This window comes from Oncorhynchus clarkii, chromosome 1, assembly GCF_045791955.1.
Source record: "Oncorhynchus clarkii lewisi isolate Uvic-CL-2024 chromosome 1, UVic_Ocla_1.0, whole genome shotgun sequence".
Taxonomy (NCBI): domain Eukaryota; kingdom Metazoa; phylum Chordata; class Actinopteri; order Salmoniformes; family Salmonidae; genus Oncorhynchus; species Oncorhynchus clarkii.
The window spans coordinates 86,811,200-86,829,528 of record NC_092147.1 but is presented as its reverse complement, the minus strand read 5'-3'; the positions used below and the strand labels follow the sequence as shown (position 1 = coordinate 86,829,528).

The 18,329-nt window shown below is 38.9% G+C and overlaps 1 protein-coding gene across 1 annotated transcript in view; it reads left to right on the top strand.

The window, feature by feature from the left end:
• LOC139410610 (collagen alpha-1(XIX) chain-like) overlaps positions 1-18,329 on the top strand; it is a 248,638-nt gene that overhangs the window by 55,172 nt on the left and 175,137 nt on the right. Inside the window, exons 11-12 of the mRNA XM_071155964.1 lie at positions 7,191-7,235; positions 15,442-15,477. Coding sequence (XP_071012065.1) covers positions 7,191-7,235; positions 15,442-15,477 — 81 coding nt within the window. The remainder of the gene's footprint in view (positions 1-7,190; positions 7,236-15,441; positions 15,478-18,329) is intronic.

Below are 18,329 nucleotides of genomic sequence, written 5' to 3'. Positions count from 1 at the left end.
AAATGGCTGCCTAAATATGATCCCCAATCAGAGACAACGATAAACAGCTGCCTCTGATTGGGAACCATACCAGGCCAACATAGAAATATAATCACCTAGATGCCCACCCTAGTCACACCCCGACCTAACCAACATAGAGAATACAAATATCTCTATGTTCAGGGCGTGACACCTATAGAATTCCACTATAACTATAAACCTATAGAACACCACCATCAGTATTAACCTATAGAATACCACAATCACTATAAACCTATAGAATACCACTATAACGATAAACCTATGAATACCACCATCACTATAAACCTATAGAATACCACTATAACGATAAACCTATGAATACCACCATCACTATAAACCTATAGAATACCACTATAAACCTATAGAATATCACCATCACCATTAACCTATAGAATACCACTATAAACCTATAGAATACCACCATCACTATTAACCTATAGAATACCACCATCACTATAAACCTATAGAATACCACTATAAACCTATAGAATACCACTATAAACCTATAGAATACCACCATCACTATTAACCTATAGAATGCCACCATAACTATGAACCTCTAGAATACCCATAGAATACCACTATAAACCTATAGAATACCACTATAAACCTATAGAATACCACTATAAACCTATAGAATACCACCATAACCATACATCTATAGAATACCACTATAAACCTATAGAATACCACCATCATTATTAACCTATAGAATACCACTATGAACTTATAGAATACCACCATAACTATAAACCTATAGAATACAACTATACACCTATAGTATACCACTATAAACCTATAGAATACCACCATCACTATTAACCTATAGAATACCACCATAACTATACACCTATAGAATACCACTATAAACCTATAGAATACCACTATAAATATACACCTATAGAATACCACCATCACTATAAACCTATAGAATACCACTATAAACCTATAGAATACCACCATCACTGTTAACCTATAGAATACCACCATCACTATAAACCTATAGAATACCACCATAAACCTATAGAATACCACTATAAACCTATAGAATACCACCATAACTATACACCTATAGAATACCACTATAAACCTATAGAATACCACCATCACTATTAACCTATAGAATACAACTATAAACCTATAGAATACCACTATAAGCCTATAGAATACCACCATAACTATAAACATATAGAATACCACTATAACTATAAACCAATAGAATATCACCATCACTATAAACCTATAGAATACCACCATAACTATACACCTATAGAAAACCACTATAAACTTATAGAATACCACCATCACTATAAACCTATAGAATACCACTATAAACCTATAGAATAACACTGTAAACCTATAGAATAACACTATAAACCTATAGAATACAACCATAACTATACACCTATAGAATAACACTATAAACCTATAGAATACCACCATCACTATTAACCTATAGAATACCACCATAACTATACACCTATAGAAAACCACTATAAACCTATAGACGACCACCATCACTATAAACCTACAGAATACCACTATAAACCTACAGAATACCACTATAAACCTATAGAATGACACTATAAACCTATAGAATAACACTATAAACCTATAGAATAACACTATAAACCTATAGAATACCACCATAACTATACACCTATAGAAAACCACTATAAACCTATAGAATACCACCATCACTATAAACCTATAGAATACCACTATAAACCTATAGAATACCACTATAAACCTATAGAATACCACCATAACTATAAACCTATAGAATACCACTATCACTATAAACCTATAGAATACCACCATAAATATACACCTATATAATACCACTATAGACCTATAGAATACCACCATCACTATTAACCTATAGAATACCACCATCACTATAAACCTATAGAATACCACTATAAACCTATAGAATACCACCATCACTATTAACCTATAGAATACCACTATAAACCTATAGAATACCACCATCACTATACACCTATAGAATACCACTATAAACCTATAGAGTTCCACCATCACTATTAACCTATAGAATACCACTATAAACCTATAGAATACCACTATCACTATACACCTATAGAATACCACTATAAACCTATAGAATACCACCATCACTATTAACCTATAGAATACCTCTATAAACCCATAGAATACCACCACCACTATACACCTATAGAATACCACTATAAACCTATAGAATACCACCATCACTATTAACCTATAGAATTCCACTATACACCTATAGAATACCACCATCACTATACACCTATAGAATACCACTATAAACCTATAGAATACCACCATCACTATTAACCTATAGAATACCACCATAACTATAAACCTATAGAATACCACTATAAACCTATAGAATACCACTATAAACCTATAGAATACCACTATAAACCTATATAATACCACCATAAACCTATAGAATACCACCATAACTATACACCTATAGAATACCACTATAAACTTATGGAATACCACCATAACTATAAACTTATAGAATACCACCATAACTATAAACCTATAGAATACCACTATACACCTATAGAATACCACTATAAACCTATAGAATACCACCACCATTATTAACCTATAGAATACCACTATGAACTTATAGAATAACACCATAACTATAAACTTATAGAATACCACCATAACTAGAAACCTACAGAATACAACTATAAACCTATAGAATACCACTATAAACCTATAGAATACCACCATAACTATAAACCTATAGAATATCACCATCACCATAAACCTATAGAATACCACTACAAACTTATAGAATACCACCATCACTATAAACCTATAGAATACCACCATCACTATAAACCTATAGAATACCACCATCACTATAAACCTATAGAATACCACTATAAACCTACAGAATACCACTATAAACCTATATAATACCACTATAAACCTATAGAATACCACTATAAACCTATAGAATACCACCATAAACCTATGGAATACCACTATAAACCTAAAGATTACCACCATCACTATAAACCTATAGAATACCACTATAAACCTATAGAATACCACCATCACTTTTAGCCTGTAGAATGCCACCATAACTATAAACCTATAGAATACCACTATAAATCTATAGACTATACCACCATCACTATTCACCTATAGAATGCCACCATAACTATTAACCAATAGAATACCACTATAAACCTATAGAATACCACCATCACTATTAACCTATAGAATACCACTATAAACCTATAGAATACCACCATCACTATACACCTATAGAATACCACTATAAACCTATAGAATACCACCATCACTATTAACCTATAGAATACCACCATAACTATAAACCTATAGAATACCACTATAAACCTATAGAATACCACCATCACTATTAACCTATAGAATACCACTATAAACCTATATAATACCACTATAAACTTATGGAATACCACCATAAATATAAACTTATAGAATACCACCATAACTATTTACCTATAGAATACCACTATAAACCTATAGAATACCGCTATAATCCTATAGAATACCACCATAACTATAAACCTATAGAATACCACTATAAACCTATAGAATACCACCATCACTATTAACCTATAGAATACCATTATAAACCTATAGAATACCACTATAAACTTATGGAATACCACCATACCTATAAACTTATAGAATACCACCATAACTATTTACCTATAGAATACCACTATAAACCTATAGAATACCACTATAATCTTATAGAATACCACCATAACTATACACCTATAGAATACCACTATAAACCTATAGAATACCACTATAAACCTATATAATACCACTATAAACATATAGAATGCCACCATAGCTATAAACCTATAGAATACCACCATCACTATTAACCTATAGAATTCCACCATCACTATAAACCTATGGAATACCACTATAAACCTATAGAATACCACCATCACTATTAACCTATAGAATACCACTGTAACTATAAACCTATAGAATACCACTATAAACCTATAGAATACCACTATAAACCTATAGAATACCACTATAAACCTATAGAATACCACTATAAACCTATAGAATACCACTATAAACCTATAGAATGCCTCTATAAACCTATAGAATACCACTATAAACCTATAGAATGCCACTATAAACCTATAGATTGCCACTATAAACCTATATAATACCACTATAAACCTATAGAATACCACTATAAACCTATAGAATACCACTATAAACCTATAGAATACCACTATAAACCTATAGAATACCACTATAAACCTACAGAATACCATATATCTAAGCGGATGTTCAGATCAGTTTATCATGAATATGTTCCTGCATCATAAATATCGATCCAGACCTGCAGATGGGAAACTGACACTCAGTGCTATACCAGTAGAGGATGTTGTTCTCACATTAACATGGCTCTGGGCGATTTATATTACTATTGGCAAAGTCAACGCCGCTCAATGTTCACACATTAAAATGCAGCAGTTGAAAATCTGCAGTCAGAGCTTTTTTATGTATGGTGGCTATACATGATGAAGCTGTCTGGTATGGTCTCAATGGTTTATTATACTGTACAATCAATAGCTGTCTGGTATGATCTCAATGGTTTCTTATACTGTACAATCAATAGCTGTCTGGTATGGTCTCAATGGTTTATTATACTGTACAATCAATAGCTGTCCTGTAGAGATTTATGTATGTGTGTATTTATGTGACTGGGACAAAGCACATCAATGAACATTTCTGTAAATGTGAGAGATTTAGCCAGCTGGCTAGTTTTCATGCAGTAATATTGATATAGTGTCCATTAGTTTATTATGTCTAGGGAACTATGCTTGGTTAAATGGGCTATTCTGACTTCTTCCAAAGTGTAATGTGTTAAAGTCCAAATGAAATCAGATGCTGAAATTGGGTTAAAATGTGTTATCTATTATAACACAACACATGTCTGGAGACAAAGCCAGGTTTTAACATCCGTATCTATCTATCGTACATGATGTGAAAAACAAGCCAGTTGGACAGACTGGGCATTATTACTGTATACTATGTGACTAACAGACAGTTCATCATGTAGGCCAGACCAAAGGTGGGACATTGAGTCTTCTGCATTACGAAGCATTTACATGACACTACAGAATCCTATGACAGCCATGTTAGTTCCTGTTCACATTACATAACATGGGGAATATTGAAACAATCTAACTGAGTGTCTAGGATTAGAACACTTGTCACGGTCGTCCTCCTCTTCATCTGAAGAGGAGAGGCGAGAAGGATCAGAGGACCAAAATGTGGCGTGTTCATGATGAAATGTAATAAAGAAAACACTGAACACTGAAACACACTATACAAAACAATATACGACCGTGAAGCTAAATGAGAACTGTGCTGACACAAGCAATCAACATAGACAATCACCCACAAACAAACAGTGAAACCCAGGCTACCTAAGTATGATTCTCAATCAGAGACAACTAATGACACCTGCCTCTGATTGAGAACCATACTAGGCCGAAACATAGAAATACCCAAATCATAGAAAAACAAACATAGACTGCCCACCCCAACTCACGCCCTGACCATACTAAATAATGACAAAAACAACAGAAATAAAGGTCAGAACGTGACAACACTATTTTTTAAGTGTTCCACTCCGCTAGCCAGCACCTCGCCCAAACACGTGTATGTTTCTTTCGCCTCTGGATTACAGGTTTACCATTGAACTTGAAGCCCAGAGAAATATATTTAGAGAGTTTGGCCATTTTTCATATTTAGAGAATCAAGGAGAGCCGCACACTCAGGGAGCTCAGATGCAATAATATTTATGTCCAACGTTTCCACAGACAAGCTGTCTTCATCAGGTTATAATGACAAACACTGTGGGGTGACTAGTTTATAGAGTGTCAAAAGACACACACAGGTGTCTGTAATCATGGCCGGGTGTGGCCTGATATCATTGGTTAATCCTCAGATATAATAGCATATAAAAAACAAATGGATAGCGTACAATCACAGATACAATTTGGCTACATAAGCCTACAAACATTTACAATGACACAATCACAATAATCACAAGAATGTCTTCAGATCAAAGTCTACGTTGAGACTGAAGGGAGCAAGACTCTTTAAATTGAAGATCCAGGCAGCCTCTTGTTTTAAACAATAAATCCCTCTCCTAGGGAGGGTGACATGTTCGATACCAATATAACGTAGAGACAAAATCGAGGGGTTTGCTTAAAAAAACCTGTAATCCAGACAAGTTGACGCGATGCTATTCCACTGATTTATGACCACTTTTCTTCTCTGGCCTCCATTGATTTAGTCACCCTAATCAACACCCTAGTCAACTGTAGGCTAGGTGCTGACTGGAAAAATGTCTTTGTTCTTTATTGACAACAGAAAGGTGTCTAATGTCTTTGATCTTTATTGACAACAGAAAGGTGTCTAATGTCTTTGATCTTTATTGACAACAGAAAGGTGTCTAATGTCTTTGTTCCTTATTGACAACAGAAAGGTGTCTAATGTCTTTGTTCTTTATTGACAGCAGAAAGGTGTCTAATGTCTTTGATCTTTATTGACAACAGAAAGGTGTCTGATGTATTTGTTCTTTATTGACAGCAGAAAGGTGTCTAATGTCTTTGTTCCTTATTGACAACAGAAAGGTGTCTAATGTCTTTGATCTTTATTGACAACAGAAAGGTGTCTAATGTCTTTGATCTTTATTGACAACAGAAAGGTGTCTAATGTCTTTGTTCCTTATTGACAACAGAAAGGTGTCTAATGTCTTTGTTCTTTATTGACAACAGAAAGGTGTCTAATGTCTTTGTTCCTTATTGACAACAGAAAGGTGTCTAACGTCTTTGATCTTTATTGACAACAGAAAGGTGTCTAATGTCTTTGTTCTTTATTGACAGCAGAAAGGTGTCTAACGTCTTTGATCTTTTTTGACAACAGAAAGGTGTCTAACGTCTTTGATCTTTATTGACAACAGAAAGGTGTCTAACGTCTTTGATCTTTATTGACAGCAGAAAGGTGTCTAACGTCTTTGTTCTTTATTGACAACAGAAAGGTGTCTAACGTCTTTGATCTTTATTGACAACAGAAAGGTGTCTGATGTATTTGTTTGTTCCCAGGGTTTGAAAGGAGACTCAGGTCCTATTGGCCCCAAAGGTGATCAAGTAAGTCATAATCCTCATCTATGGTTTGGTTTTAAACAGTAGTAAATAGCATGAGCTGATGCACACCCCAAACTGTTTTATAGAGGGGCTGACTAACAGAGTCAACTGTAGGCTAGGTGATGCACACCCCAAACTGTTTTATAGAGGGGCTGACTAACACACCCCAAACTGTTTTATAGAGGGGCTGACTAACACACCCCAAACTGTTTTATAGAGGGGCTGACTAACCGACAGTCAACTGTAGGCTAGCTGATGCACACCCCAAACTGTTTTATAGAGGGGCTGACTAACAGACAGTCAACTGTTTTATAGAGGGGCTGACTAACACACCCCAAACTGTTTTATAGAGGGGCTGACTAACAGACAGTCAACTGTAGGCTAGGTGATGCACACCCCAAACTGTTTTATAGAGGGGCTGACTAACAGACAGTAAACTGTAGGCTAGGGCTGACTAACAGACAGTAAACTGTAGGCTAGGGGCTGACTAACAGAGTCAACTGTAGGCTAGGTGATGCACACCCCAAACTGTTTTATAGAGGGGCTGACTAACAGAGTCAACTGTAGGCTAGGTGATGCACACCCCAAACTGTTTTATAGAGGGGCTGACTAACAGAGTCAACTGTAGGCTAGGTGATGCACACCCCAAACTGTTTTATAGAGGGGCTGACTAACAGACAGTAAACTGTAGGCTAGGTGATGCACACCCCAAACTGTTTTATAGAGGGGCTGACTAACAGACAGTCAACTGTAGGCTAGGGGCTGACTAACAGAGTCAACTGTAGGCTAGGGGCTGACTAACAGACAGTCAACTGTAGGCTAGCTGATGCACACCCCAAACTGTTTTATAGAGGTGCTGACTAACAGACAGTCAACTGTAGGCTAGCTGATGCACACCCCAAACTGTTTTATAGAGGGGCTGACTAACAGACAGTAAACTGTAGGCTAGGTGATGCACACCCCAAACTGTTTTATAGAGGGGCTGACTAACAGACAGTCAACTGTAGGCTAGGGGCTGACTAACAGAGTCAACTGTAGGCTAGGGGCTGACTAACAGAGTCAACTGTAGGCTAGGTGCTGACTAACAGAGTCAACTGTAGACTAGGTGCTGACTAACAGAGTCAACTGTAGGCTAGGTGATGACTAATGGAGTCAACTGTAGGCTAGGTGATGACTAACAGAGTCAACTGTAGACTAGGTGCTGACTAACAGAGTCAACTGTAGGCTAGGGGCTGACTAACAGAGTCAACTGTAGACTAGGTGCTGACTAACAGAGTCAACTGTAGACTAGGTGCTGACTAACAGAGTCAACTGTAGACTAGGTGCTGACTAACAAACAGTAAACTGTAGGCTAGGTGCTGACTAACAGAGTCAACTGTAGGCTAGGTGCTGACTAACAGACAGTAAACTGTAGGCTAGGTGCTGACTAACAGAGTCAACTGTAGGCTAGGTGATGACTAACAGAGTCAACTGTAGACTAGGTGCTGACTAACAAACAGTAAACTGTAGGCTAGGTGCTGACTAACAGACAGTAAACTGTAGGCTAGGTGCTGACTAACAGAGTCAACTGTAGGCTAGGTGCTGACTAACAGAGTCAACTGTAGACTAGGTGCTGACTAACAAACAGTAAACTGTAGGCTAGGTGCTGACTAACAGACAGTAAACTGTAGGCTAGGTGCTGACTAACAGACAGTAAACTATAGGCTAGGTTCTGACTAATGGAGAGTCAACTGTAGGCTAGGTGCTGACTAACAAACAGTAAACTGTAGGCTAGGTGCTGACTAACAGAGAGTCAACTGTAGGCTAGGTGCTGACTAACAGACAGTAAACTGTAGGCTAGGTGCTGACTAACAGACAGTAAACTATAGGCTAGGTTCTGACTAATGGAGAGTCAACTGTAGAGAAAGGTAGAAAGTTGTGTACTCCCTACATGTTCCCAACTATTTGATAGGAAAACATAACCAACATTTCAACAACGCATCGCCTTTTTCAGGGTGGCTTTGTATATTAACATTGTACAATCATGTACACTCATGGATAGATACAAACATTAGGAATAAACGGGTCATGTGACAAAGCACACCACCCAGGTAGCATTACTGATCCTCTGACCTCAGAATTCAATCTGTTTGACCACTGGTCATTTCACCAAACAGACTGAACATCATTGGACAGGAACTACTATCATCATAGCACATTACAAACTTGATCTGCTGTCCAGCCCAGATTATAGCGTTGTACAGAGTCCAATATAGTATTTCTGATCAGTCAGACATGCCAATTATTTGTACCAGACACACCCTTCTATAAAACCTCATGCCTCACTGGTGGTCAGCCTAAACACATTCTACTACCATATCATTAGACCTCTAAATGGGTACATGACAAGTTCAACCATTTCCATCATTGGAAAAAGTCTAGACGGGTCCATCAAGCTGGGGACTTAAAGCATTCATAAATACAGTGGAGATTATCAGCAGTCTTTATAGCCTGTTCATTGAAAGGGAATTTGATTTACAGTAGACAACTTCCTCTTATTGCAATTCAAAATACACGTAGAAAAAAATACATCTAATAGCACAGTGGGATTTCCTTGCTCTGTAAGAGATGGAATGTGTTCCGTTCTCTAATTAGTTGCCGTATTGTTCATATTTACACGTACGGTACTCAGGCATGCACACATACACACATTAACTCACACTTTCATTATTGGTGAGGGAGCGGCTGTATGGTTGTAGGGTTATGTGCACAGTCTTCCAGCCTTGAAGTTTTAATGAGCTATCTGTTTGGTTCTCTGAGGAGGGAGGGAGGGAGGGAGGGAGGGAGGGAGGGAGGGAGGGAGGGAGAGGGAGGGAGGGAGGGAGGGAGAGGGAGGGAGGGGGAGGGAGGGAGGGAGGGAGGGAGGGAGAGAGGGAGAGAGAGGGAGAGAGAGAGGGGGAGGGAGAGAGAGAGAGAGAGAGAGAGAACCAAATTAGTCTATTTTGTAGAGCTATCGGAGGGAGGGGCAAATGTGATTATTTTGGGTGACAACTGTGAATACAACCAAAACGGTCATGAATAACTAATCAGTCATAAATAATCTTAACTTTCCAGATCATATAGACCTAATTGGTTAGTGACAAAGTTTGGCAAATGTCTAAAAACTTTGTACCATGGTTGCAAGTCATTGTAAAAAAAATACTGTAGCTCAGTTGGTAGAGAATCGGTCTGAAGATGCCACGATAGTGGGGTCGATTCCTGGGACCGTAAGTAAAACATATATGCACACCTGACTATAAGATTCTTTGGATAAAACGTGTCTGGTAAATGGCATGTAAGACAAGCAGTGAAGGAAGTCCTTTATTAAAGCAGGACATAACACTTCTTTACTGACGTCAGTTATCCACTACACTTACAGTTATCCACTACACTTACAGTTATCCACTACACTTACAGTTATCCACTACACTTATAGTTATCCACTACACTTATAGTTATCCACTACACTTATAGTTATCCACTACACTTACAGTTATCCACTACACTTACAGTTATCCACTACACTTACAGTTATCCACTACACTTACAGTTATCCACTACACTTATAGTTATCCACTACACTTACAGTTATCCACTACACTTACAGTTATCCACTACACTTACAGTTATCCACTACACTTACAGTTATCCACTACACTTACAGTTATCCACTACACTTACAGTTATCCACTACACTTACAGTTATCCACTACACTTACAGTTATCCACTACACTTACAGTTATCCACTACACTTATAGTTATCCACTACACTTACAGTTATCCACTACACTTACAGTTATCCACTACACTTACAGTTATCCACTACACTTATAGTTATCCACTACACTTATAGTTATCCACTACACTTATAGTTATCCACTACACTTATAGTTATCCACTACACTTACAGTTATCCACTACACTTATAGTTATCCACTACACTTACAGTTATCCACTACACTTACAGTTATCCACTACACTTATAGTTATCCACTACACTTATAGTTATCCACTACACTTATAGTTATCCACTACACTTACAGTTATCCACTACACTTATAGTTATCCACTACACTTATAGTCTCGCACTGATCTGACAAACCATGAAGGAGGTTCTATTTAAAGGAAACTTGTTTTTTTAAAGGACGCATCTATTCATTATAAAGGACACATGTATTCATTATAAAGGACATGTATTCATTATAAAGGACATGTATTCATTATAAAGGACATGTATTCATTATAAAGGACATGTATTCATTATAAAGGACATGTATTCATTATAAAGGACATGTATTCATTATAAAGGACATGTATTCATTATAAAGGACATGTATTCATAATAAAGGACACGTATTCATTATAAAGGACACGTATTCATTATAAAGGACATGTATTCATTATAAAGGACATGTATTCATTATAAAGGACATGTATTCATTATAAAGGACACATGTATTCATTATAAAGGACATGTATTCATTATAAAGGACATGTATTCATTATAAAGGACATGTATTCATTATAAAGGACATGTATTCATTATAAAGGACACATGTATTCATTATAAAGGACACGTATTCATTATAAAGGACATGTATTCATTATAAAGGACATGTATTCATTATAAAGGACATGTATTCATTATAAAGGACATGTATTCATTATAAAGGACATGTATTCATTATAAAGGACATGTATTCATTATAAAGGACACATGTATTCATTATAAAGGACACATGTATTCATTATAAAGGACATGTATTCATTATAAAGGACACATGTATTCATTATAAAGGACACATGTATTCATTATAAAGGACACGTATTCATTATAAAGGACATGTATTCATTATAAAGGACATGTATTCATTATAAAGGACATGTATTCATTATAAAGGACATGTATTCATGGACATGTATTCATTATAAAGGACATGTATTCATTATAAAGGACATGTATTCATTATAAAGGACATGTATTACACATGTATTCATTATAAAGGACATGTATTCATTATAAAGGACATGTATTCATTATAAAGGACATGTATTCATTATAAAGGACATGTATTCATTATAAAGGACATGTATTCATTATAAAGGACATGTATTCATTATAAAGGACATGTATTCATTATAAAGGACATGTATTCATTATAAAGGACATGTATTCATTATAAAGGACATGTATTCATTATAAAGGACACATGTATTCATTATAAAGGACATGTATTCATTATAAAGGACATGTATTCATTATAAAGGACATGTATTCGTGTATTCATTATAAAGGACATGTATTCATTATAAAGGACATGTATTCATTATAAAGGACATGTATTCATTATAAAGGACATGTATTCATTATAAAGGACATGTATTCATTATAAAGGACATGTATTCATTATAAAGGACATGTATTCATTATAAAGGACATGTATTCATTATAAAGGACATGTATTCATTATAAAGGACATGTATTCATTATAAAGGACATGTATTCATTATAAAGGACACATGTATTCATTATAAAGGACATGTATTCATTATAAAGGACATGTATTCATTATAAAGGACATGTATTCATTATAAAGGACACATGTATTCATTATAAAGGACATGTATTCATTATAAAGGACATGTATTCATTATAAAGGACATGTATTCATTATAAAGGACACATGTATTCATTATAAAGGACATGTATTCATTATAAAGGACATGTATTCATTATAAAGGACATGTATTCATTATAAAGGACACATGTATTCATTATAAAGGACATGTATTCATTATAAAGGACACATGTATTCATTATAAAGGACATGTATTCATTATAAAGGACATGTATTCATTATAAAGGACATGTATTCATTATAAAGGACATGTATTCATTATAAAGGACATGTATTCATTATAAAGGACATGTATTCATTATAAAGGACATGTATTCATTATAAAGGACATGTATTCATTATAAAGGACATGTATTCATTATAAAGGACATGTATTCATTATAAAGGACACATGCTTACAAACCGTAATTCAATGGATAGTGAACATATTTTATTTGAAAATCAGACAGAGGGAAAGTTTTATAGAGAAGGAAGATACTATAATGGAGAAATATCCAGCTTGTGCATGTGAGAATAGATAGTAGAAAAAACAGATGAGAGTAGACCGGGGAGTTGAGAGGTACTGTTTACGTTGTGTCATGGGAAAACTACTCTCTTCCTACTACTTTCTTTCAAAGAAGTTTACACAGTTGGGAAATACCTGGTACCTAATGGCAGAAGTAAAGTATACTAGACAAACAGTCAGCTTGTGAGAATAGACAGTAAATTAAGAGAGAAGAATATAGTTGAAAGTGCGTGATACATTGAGCTAACGTTTACTATTGTCATCATGGGAAACCCTCCCATCTCTGAATCTACCACCTGACTTGTTAACTGAACAAGGTGTCATGGATGTCTCTGTGTTAACACTGCAAATGCTTTTAACGTGAAGTTATGAAGCCGATGGTTATTTTATCGTCCGTCAGATCTGATAATATCATGTTATCCACCTGCCTCTCTCTCTCTCACACACACACACACACACATCGCCTGACAGAAAGAACACACCACATGCCCTGACAGAAAGTACACACACACACACACACACACACACACACACACACATTGCCTGACGTAAAGGACTGTCCCGAAACAGTCTTCATTTCCTGACACAAATATTGACCTTTAACCAGGACAGAGTCCCAAATGGCAACCTATTCCTTATATGGGATGGACAGCACACCAGACATAGGTTCCTAGAGAATAGGATGGACAGCACACCAGACATAGGTTCCCAGGGAATAGGATGGACAGCACACCAGACATAGGTTCCTAGGGAATAGGATGTCATGTGGTATGAAGACCAGACATAGGTTCCTGATACTATTTGCAACTATTCCTTTAGTTATGCTTTGCCAGGCAAGCTCAATCAAGCCCAGATAATATTTTTGAAATGATGTGAAATAGTATTTGAACCCAGCTGTGGTGGACAACACACACACACACACAGCTAAATGAAGCAGTAACACAAGGTGCTGTTTATTTTGACTGACCTTTAAAGCTCTGCATGCACAAGCCCTCCCGCAGGCAACGCCGCTTGGCTCGACGTGGAGGTAACTTCTTCAGACATTTATTTAGAGTAGTAATAATCTCTGACAGTATTTACAGTCTAAGAGAATGATTGAATACCAGAAATTTGTTTCCTTTCAAAATGAATCGTCTGAATGTGTGTCTCTTGACGTTCTGTGTTGTACTATACGTTGTGTATGATAGGTGCTGAGGAAAGATCCATATAAGAGTCACTTTTGACGTTCCGTGTTCTACTATACGTTGTGTATGATAGGTGCTGAGGAAAGATCCATATAAGAGTCACTCTTGACGTTCCGTGTTGTACTATACATTGTGTATGATAGGTGCTGAGGAAAGATCATATAAGAGTCACTCTTGACGTTCCGTGTTGTACTATACATTGTGTATGATAGGTGCTGAGGAAAGATCCATATAAGAGTCACTCTTGACGTTCCGTGTTGTACTATACATTGTGTATGATAGGTGCTGAGGAAAGATCCATATAAGAGTCACTCTTGACGTTCCGTGTTCTACTATACCTTGTGTATGATAGGTGCTGAGGAAAGATCCATATAAGAGTCACTCTTGACGTTCCGTGTTCTACTATACATTGTGTATGATAGGTGCTGAGGAAAGATCTATATAAGAGTCACTCTTGACGTTCCGTGTTCTACTATACATTGTGTATGATAGGTGCTGAGGAAAGATCCATATAAGAGTCACTCTTGACGTTCCGTGTTCTACTATACGTTGTGTATGATAGGTGCTGAGGAAAGATCTATATAAGAGTCACACTTGACGTTCCGTGTTGTACTATACGTTGTGTATGATAGGTGCTGAGGAAAGATCCATATAAGAGTCACTCTTGACGTTCCGTGTTCTACTATACATTGTGTATGATAGGTGCTGAGGAAAGATCCATATAAGAGTCACTCTTGACGTTCCGTGTTGTACTATACATTGTGTATGATAGGTGCTGAGGAAAGATCCATATAAGAGTCAATAAATTGCTGAATGACTAATGAGTTCAACGATAAAAAACAACAGTTTCTCTCTCCCACAGGGCGATACGGGTCTTCAAGGTCTGCCTGGTCTAAGTGTAAGTATGCAGTCTTTTATGCAGCTCTCTTCATATGAATCTACACACACACACACACACACACACACACACACACACACACACACACACACACACACACACACACACACACACACACACACACAGGGGGGATGAGGAAAGTGGAAGGAGGAGGAATGAGGGGGGATGAGGAGAGTGGAAAGAGTGTGGATGAGGAGAGGGGAAGGAGGGGGGGTGAGGAGAGTGGAAGGAGGAGGAATGAGGGGGGATGAGGAGAGAGGAAGGAGGAGGTGATGAGGGGAAGGAGGAGGAATGAGGGAGGATGAGGAGAGGGGAAGGAGGGGGGATGAGGGGGGATGAGGAGGGGAGAGAGAAGGTTATGAGGGGGATGAGCAGGGGGGAGAGAAGGTTATGAGGGGGATGAGGAGGGGAGAGAGAAGGTTATGAGGGGGATGAGGAGGGGAGAGAGGAGTTTATGATCGGGATGAGGAGGGGAGATAGGAGGTTATGAGGGGGATGAGGAGGGGAGAGAGGAGGTTATGAGGGGGATGAGGAGGGGAGAGAGGAGGTTATGAGGGGGATGAGGAGGGGAGAGAGGAGGTTATGAGGGGGATGAGGAGGGGAGAGAGGAGGTTATGAGGGGGATGAGGAGAGGGGAGAGAGGAGGTTATGAGGGGGATGAGGAGGGGGAAGGGGGGGGTGAGGGGAAGGGGGAGGGATGAGGGGGATGAGGAGATGGGAAGGAGGGGGGATGAGGGGAAGGAGGAGGGATGAGGAGGGGAGAGAGGGATTTGGAACTGCTCAGGTGAACAGTCTCAGTGTCACATTACCATCCACCTCTGTGCTGTCTGGGAGGTCAGGCAAGGAGAGGCTAGACAGGTGTAGATGAGGATGGTTAAACCCCTCTCTCCACACCTCTCCTGGGGCTTGGAGCATGGTGGAGAGCAGGCAGGTAGACCACTGGTCTGGAGCTCTGGGGGGAAGGATGGGAAGGGCAGGAAGAGATGAGAAGGGGGTGACAGGTAGCATCCATGGTGGACCTACATGTGTGAGAGAAGTTGAAGACATGGTTTCCTTCACTCTGTCTCTCAACTTTGAAGTTTTATTAGTCACATTTAAGTTATCATGTATACCGAATGCAATTTTAAGAAAATATTTACAAAGAACAAAAAGTAACACAATAAAATAACAATAACGAGGCTATATACAGGGGGTACCTGGTCAATGTGCGTGGGTACAGGTTAGTCGAGCTCATTTGTACATGTAAGTAGGGGTAAAGTGACTATGCATAGATAATAAACAGTGAGTAGCAGCAGTGTTAAAACAAATGGAGGGGGGGGTGTCAATGTAAATAGTCCTGGCGGCCATTTGATTCATTGTTCAGCAGTCTTATGGCTTGGTGGTAGAAGCTGTTAAAGAGCCTCTTGGACCTAGACTTGGTGCTCCGGTACCGCTTGCCGTGTGGTAGCAGAGAGAACAGTCTATGACTTGGGTGACTGGAGTCTTTTTTGGGCCTTCCTCTGACACTGCTGAGTATTTAGGTGCTGGGTGGCAGGAAGCTTGGCCCCGGTGATGTACTGGGTCGTACGCACTACCCTCTGTAGCGCCTAATGGTTGGATGGCGAACAGTTGCCACACCAGGCGGTGATGCAACCGGTCAGGATGCTCTCGATGGTGCAGCTGTGGAACCTTTTGAGGATCTGGGGACCCATGCCAAATCTTTTCAGTCTCCTGAGGGGGAATAGGTTTTGTCGTGCCCTCTTCACGACTGTTGCGGTATGTTTGGACCATGATATTTTTGTTGGTGATGTGGACACCAAGGTAACTCTCGACCCGCTCCACTACAGCCCCTTTGATGTTAATGGGGGCCTGTTCGGCTCGCCTTTTCCTGTAGTCCACGATCAGCTCCTTTGTCTTGCTCACATTGAGGGAGAGGTTTTTGTCCTGGCACCACACTGCCAGGTCTCTGGCCTCCTGCCTATAGGCTGTCTCATCGTTGTCGGTGAGACAGCCTATAGGCAGGAGGCCTTACCACCGTTGTGTCGTTAATGATGGTGTTGGAGTCCGCGTTGCCAAGCTAGACTTCGGTGAACAGGGAGTACAGGAGGGGGCTAAGCACGCACCCAGCTCTCCACTCTTCTCCTCAGTTCTCCTCTCCTCAGCTCTCCTCAACTCTCCTCTCCTCAACTCTCCTCTTCTCAACTCTCCTCTCCTCAGCTCTCCTCTCCTCAGCTCTCCTCTCCTCAGCTCTCCTCTCCTCAGCTCTCCTCTCCTCAGCTCTCCTCTCCTCAACTCTCCTCTCCTCAGCTCTCCTCTCTTCTCCTCAGCTCTCTTCTACTCAGCTCTCCTCTCTTCTCCTCAGTTCTCCTCTCCTCAACTCTCCTCTCCTCAACTCTCCTCTCCTCTCTTCTCCTCTCTTCTCCTCAGCTCTCCTCTCCTCAACTCTCCTCTGCTCTCCTCTCTTCTCCTCCCCACTGACTCAGTCTAGGAGTTCCAGACGCCATTCTCTCCCAGTAGACCCTCAGCGTTTAGTGAATCCCAGTAGAAGCCTCAGCATGCTTCATGCATAGTGCTCCTATAATTGGGCTGGCTGCACTGTCTGCTTGTCCTCTCTAGTTCTGTTAACATGAGCCCAGGGGAGAGGGAGCTTAGTGGGAGCATAGCCTAGAAACTCCTAGACAGAGACTGGTAGATTAATATACACACACATGCATGGGTGCACACACACTCACAGAGACGCACAATGCTCACACGCGCACACACAAACAATGCATGAACCCACGCATGTACACACACACACACTAATACACACAGGGCCTGGCTGGTGGTAATAGGGGAGGTGATGGGTGACGATTAAGAGTATACTGTGAGTG